Consider the following 5454-nt stretch of genomic DNA (forward strand, 5'->3'; position numbering starts at 1 on the left):
AAAGAAAACATTACTGAGCTGCCTTAGCTCCGCATTGCCCCACCCCCATTACCCATTCATTCATCTGCTCATTCAGCAAGCACCTCAGGGCGGACGGAGTGGTGCAACGCAGCCACGTGCTCGCACTCGCGGGGTGCAGGTGCTTGGCTTATACTTGGTCACTGGGGCTGTGTCCCCCTCTACAAATGCAGACAAGTCCTGAGCCGTGGTTTGGGAGGACATCTTTGAAGTCAGCTAGTCAAAGCTTTTATTTTACAGATTGAAACTGCTGCTGAGGAAGATGGCTGGCTCTTCGCACCCCTACTGAGGTACTGTGGGGTGAGTACCAGAGCCCAGGGCCCTTCCCCGTGTGCTCTTCAGGAGCCCATCTGTCTCAGCTAGAGGGCAGAAACAGAGGGAGGTCCTGAGAAGTGACAAGGACACTGTTTGGGGTGGGCAAAACACGGTCTCCTTCCTGTCCCTGGCCCGTGAGCCTGCACACAGGCAGGGCTTTCTTTTCTTAAAAAGAATGCCAGCCTCAACTGGCCTTCCCAGCAGGTCGGGGCAAAGACAGAGGCAGGGTCGTCCTCCGCGCTGGTGGTGCTGGTGGTGGTGGGAGGGGAGGGCAGGCCGGGGCACTCGCCTATTGTGGGTCTGGATTGGATGCTTCCACTCATTCATTTCCTTTTAATTAACCCGCATTCCTGGAGGAGAAATATTTATGTTGGCTCCCATAGAGGCAATCCTCAGACTGGAAAGAAGGGGGAAGAAAGGCTGTCTTAGCAAAACAATATCTCTAAAGAGCTCCAGAAGAGAAAATAGGCGAACAAGATGCCATTAAAGTAGCCTTCTACCCCCACCGGAGTCAATGAAAACTTCATTTCACATGCTAATCCGCCACTCCGCCCCCTTCTCTTCTCACAACACCTTTCCCGAAAGTGTTTGGGAAAAGTCTTCGCAGTCAGTACACAGCTCCCTGCAGCTCAGACTTCTCCTTGTGTTAGTTCAGGGCCCCAAGTGGGGCTCTCGCTCCAGCAGCGGCTTTTTTCTCCCCCCCTTTAATTTAAACAAAGACTTCGGAGTTCATCAACCTCCCACTGAAATTCACAGCTGCTGAACAAACTAATCCCCTCTCCCGGCCTTTCTTCCCTTCAATGGGCTCTTGGCTTCAAAGACACTTTGGGAAAGGACTTTGCTGGGGCTCACACTGCTTCATCAATAGAAGTTAGTGCAAGTATTATCTGAAGAGCAAGTGGCTTTACAAACAAATAGTGCCTAACAATCCCTCCCTCCCAAACACACACATCTAGCCTGCAGACATGATGGGATCTACAACAGGATTAGGGCTAGTCCCCCTGGCTTCACACCCAGCCCCTTTGTGCAGCTAAGCACAGCCCTGAAGCGGTGTGGGGGAAAAACCCCGGAGCTGAACGTCAGGCACGGATGGATGGACACACACACACACACACACACACACACACACACACACCAGAATGGCCAAACGTGCTGCAGGACTGGGTCTCGCAGCCTGATTCAGTGGGACTGGACACCTTCTAAAATCGCTTGACATCAGCCCTCCTGGAGCCTGTTCCCTTTCTCCCTAGGGTGCCGAGTGCAAGGACTAGAAAGATAGATAATGGCAAAGGAGGAAGGAGAGGAGGCAATGACTGGGAGATGACGGAGAAACAAATCAAAGCAGCTTTATTGCACCACTGAGTGCATCAGTGCATCCATGCAGCATTCGACCACAGGGACGCAGGCAGAGGAGGTAGCCCTGAGACATGTGCAGCTGGGAGAAGGCCCCCCCCAGCCCTGAGAAGCAGTGTTGGGGTTGGGGGAGCCTTTCCTTAACATGGCTCCTGTTCCAGAACTGGGCTTACAACCACAGAAAGAACAGTCCAGGGCCTTGGGCCAGAGCTCAAACACAAGTGGAATGAAGGGCTGTTCCCCTAAGCTGTGGTACCTCTGCTCTCATCTCACAGTCTAAGCTCCCAGAAAGGCATCTCACCCATTCCACCTAACCTAGCCTACCCTAATGTGCCGGCAGAGGAAAAGCTTCATTCCTAAAGGGCCAAGGTTTCCACTCTTGGGTCTGGTCAGCTTCCATCCTTCATATCCGGGACTTGCTCAAAGGCTGAAGAGCTCCAACCCCTGGGGCTACAGAGAAACATGAACCTGGAAATATAAAGTCAGGGGCAGGGAGCAGGGAAGGCCAGGTTGTAAACCACAGAAGGGAAAAACCACAGACCCACGAGATGGATTACAGCAGAGGTAGACTTGAAAGTACGATCCATTTACCCTTTCAGAAGCCACTTAAACAGGACATCCAAGGGCAAAGCCACTCTGCCCAGGCCCTGTCACAGTACAGTAAGAGGGAAGAGAAGACCTGGCCCTATGGCTTGCCTCTGGGGCTGAGCGCGTCTCGGGTGCATCCTAGGCCAGGTGCTCAGCTGGTTTGGGGCCAGGCTACAACAGCGTCACGTACCTGGCAGCAAGGGAAAAGAGTTGGGAGCAACAAATAGAACCTGTGTGGAAAGTCCCTTTTTCCACAGGAAGGAGTTAAGTAACAGCAGAGTGGCTTCCTGGAAAGAGGGGCTGCCTGGTTTGCCTTAGACTTGCAACTTATGTGCGATGGTGAGGACAGCCTTCAAGACGGGCATGAAGCTGGACACCTCGCTGAAGCTGCTGCAGCCCACCACCTGGGCATGCGCCGCCAGGCCCTGCTCAAAGCTTCTTGCTTCCACACATCGGGCAACCTCGTGGAGCCCCGCCAGGACATGAGGAGAGAGCTGTGGAAGGACGGACCCCTAGGTTAGTAAGCCCGACCCAGTCCCTATGCTAGCAGCATGGCAGCGCTGAGAGAGGACGGAGTTCTGGAGCCCCGACCAGGTGAGATGTAGGTTTCTGTAAGAAACCCAGCTCAAGGAGACCTATGGGAAGAAAAGACACTGGGCTTCCTTTGGACATGCGTGACAGTGGAAGGGCAGGAGGCAGAGAGAACTGTGAGGTGTACTTACTGTCCTCTCACAGAGCTTCTCGTACAAACATTCCAGACGCTGGGCTGCCTCCTCCAGCTTCCTTTTTGTCTTCTGTAGGGAGGGAAAGGGACTTTGACCCTAGCCCCTAAGTCTGTGCCTGCACAGGGGCGAGAATGGCTTAATGCTACTTCCTTCATCTCACAGAGCAGAAAAGGGAAGCCCGAAGAGACTGAGGCTTGCTCGAGCTGACACAGCTAGTGAGTGAATGGCAGGTTTCCCGCTCCCGGCTTCACTGCCCCAATATCCCCGTGGCCTTTAAGTCTCAATGCTGCTGGACTCTGCTCCAAGGAGCTGCTCTTCAGACCAGACTCTGAGTCCCTCCCTGATTCCACATAGATAAGTACAAGATACAGAGAGGGACTGGTATCAGCTGAGGGACTGGTCTACAGCTGAGGGGTCCTGAATCGTCTTGGGGAAGGCTCAGACTTACTAAGTCAGTTGCAGCCAGGGAGCAGCGCCGGAGGAGCGCCTCGAAGCTGTCCTTCAAGGGCTGATGCTCTGGAGGCAGCTCCTTCCTTCCTATCTTCTCAGGTGGCAGCCGCTGAAGTTGCTGATGAAGTAGCAGGAGGAAGGACAAACAGACAAGCTGTCCTCATAGCTTCTCAAAAGACTAGCCCTTAGTCACTCAGTCATGCTATCCTGTCAGAGCAAGCAGAGCTGGACAGAGGGCGCCCTCCCCTTCTCTGCAATAAGGACTGGGAGCCATCCTCAGTTTCTGTCAGCTCAGACCTGCCTCCACCTTGAGGAATGCTGCCCATCTCTCATGTTCCCCCTTTTTCTACACCCAAGGAAGTTTAGAAGGTGTCCCAGAGGAAGGGAACATGTTGTCCTTGTCACCTGTAGGCTGCATTCTCCTGGAGCTCCGGGGGGCGCATGACTCACAGCAGAGGCAGGCAGCTGTGAGGGAGGGGCCATAACTGGAGCAGTAATTGGTGCTGGGGGTGTAAATGTCTCCGGCAGCTAGAGAGGCAGAGAGAAAGGCACATTGTCAAAGCTGAGAGACGCTGTAGGCCCTGGCTTAGGAGAGTGGCCGAGATTACAGTGAGTCAGGAGACAGGGCAGTGAGTGGGAGCCAGGAAATGGAAAGAACAGTGCATGGATGTAGGAGGAAGGGGAGGTTGCTGAGGGGAGAGCAGTGAGGGCAGCCTGTGAAGGGGAAGGACTGGGGAGTTAACTATCAAAAGAATGTAGGTCACTGGCAAATGTATGTAAAAAAAAGGGAAAGACAAATTGACCTTTTTCCTCTGGAGAGTTCCCCTGGGACCCGGAGCATCTTTCCAGGAATCTTGAGGTCCTATGAAGTAAAAAGACAGAGGTGTCTGAGGGTCACGGTCAGAAGCATTGGAAAGTTTTGGTTTGAAGGCTGGAAACATTTTAATTGAAGTCCATCATAGCTCCCTCTGCAAGCCAGCCACACACCTAGCTCACATTCTCCAACCCAAGAGGCTCGGGTTCATGGCCATGAGGAAACAGAGTTCCACAGTAGTAGTGGGAAGGGAGGAAGAGGGCAGTAACCCAGAAGTGGGACGTCACAGGAGACTGACCTGGATGAACAGTCAAGATGCCTGTGGCTGGGAAGGCGCTAGAGCATGGAGTACTTGGCCCTCCAGGAGGGAATTCCACAGGGAAGCTGGCAGGAGGGGCTGGGGGCTGGAAGCTCACAGGGCCAGGAGCTGGTGGTCTCACAGGAAGCAGAGGGAGCAGTCTAGGAGGTTCAGGCAGGGACGCAGAGCCAGGCTGCATGACGGATGTGGATGCCACAGGCGGAGGGGCACCAGGAAGAGGCCATGTTCCAGGGAACCCCACAGGGTTAGGAGTTTGAGCCCTTTGCCCTCCTACCAGCTGTGGCTGAGAAAAAACTGAAGTACAACAAAAACAGGTCATTTCGGGAACCAGCAATTAGCGTAATGGCTATGTCGCTGGACTCCCACGTAGTCGACCGCGGTTCGTGTCCCGGACCCGGTGGCTTAAAACTCACGCCGGGCGTGTGTGCGTGCGTGCCCAAGATCCCGAGAGGAGAATGGAGGAGAAAGGATTGCGGCGTGACCATCCCCCCTGGGGGGTGATTTCTCGCTTTCTGTCTCTCTGTCTCTCTCTGTCTGTCTGGCGAGCGCACGCGCCCTACAGTGAAAATCTCTCTCAAAAAAAAAAAAAAAAAAACAGGTCATTTGCTGTGAAATTTCAATTTGAGAGGGACTTTGAACACATCAGAGAAGAATAGGGCAGTAATAAAAAATAAAAATTAATAATTAATTATTCAACAGAATTGTTTCTATAAATGTATCAATTGTATATTAATTTATTATTATAAAATAATGATCATTTATTATTATAAAATAATAAATAATACATGTATTTGGAAATCTATACCTTACATAGTACTTTTAAAAAATTATTTATTTAGGGACCAGCAGTTAGCGTAATGGCTATGTCCCCG

General features: G+C 52.4%; 1 protein-coding gene across 15 annotated transcripts in view; it reads right to left on the reverse strand.

Annotated features, from left to right (window-relative positions):
* Positions 1 to 221: 221 nt before the first annotated feature.
* Positions 222 to 5454, reverse strand: part of SEC31B (SEC31 homolog B, COPII component) — a 43460-nt gene continuing 38227 nt past the window's right edge. For 9 of the 15 annotated variants that reach the window (XM_006157385.3, XM_006157383.3, XM_006157384.3 and 6 more), the window contains 6 exons: positions 4562 to 4876; positions 4253 to 4311; positions 3855 to 3977; positions 3448 to 3567; positions 2997 to 3068; positions 1662 to 2768 (listed from right to left, as the gene is read on the reverse strand). In XM_006157385.3, coding sequence (XP_006157447.1) covers positions 2589 to 2768; positions 2997 to 3068; positions 3448 to 3567; positions 3855 to 3977; positions 4253 to 4311; positions 4562 to 4876 — 869 coding nt within the window. In that variant the 3' untranslated portion in view covers positions 1662 to 2588. Of the gene's footprint in view, positions 731 to 1661; positions 2769 to 2996; positions 3069 to 3447; positions 3568 to 3854; positions 3978 to 4252; positions 4312 to 4561; positions 4877 to 5454 lie in introns of those variants that run through there. The other 6 variants (XR_335815.3, XR_335814.3, XR_335816.3 and 3 more) reach the window with 6 other exon arrangements.

This window comes from Tupaia chinensis, unplaced genomic scaffold (genome assembly GCF_000334495.1).
Source record: "Tupaia chinensis unplaced genomic scaffold, TupChi_1.0 Scaffold000539_1, whole genome shotgun sequence".
NCBI lineage: Eukaryota > Metazoa > Chordata > Mammalia > Scandentia > Tupaiidae > Tupaia > Tupaia belangeri.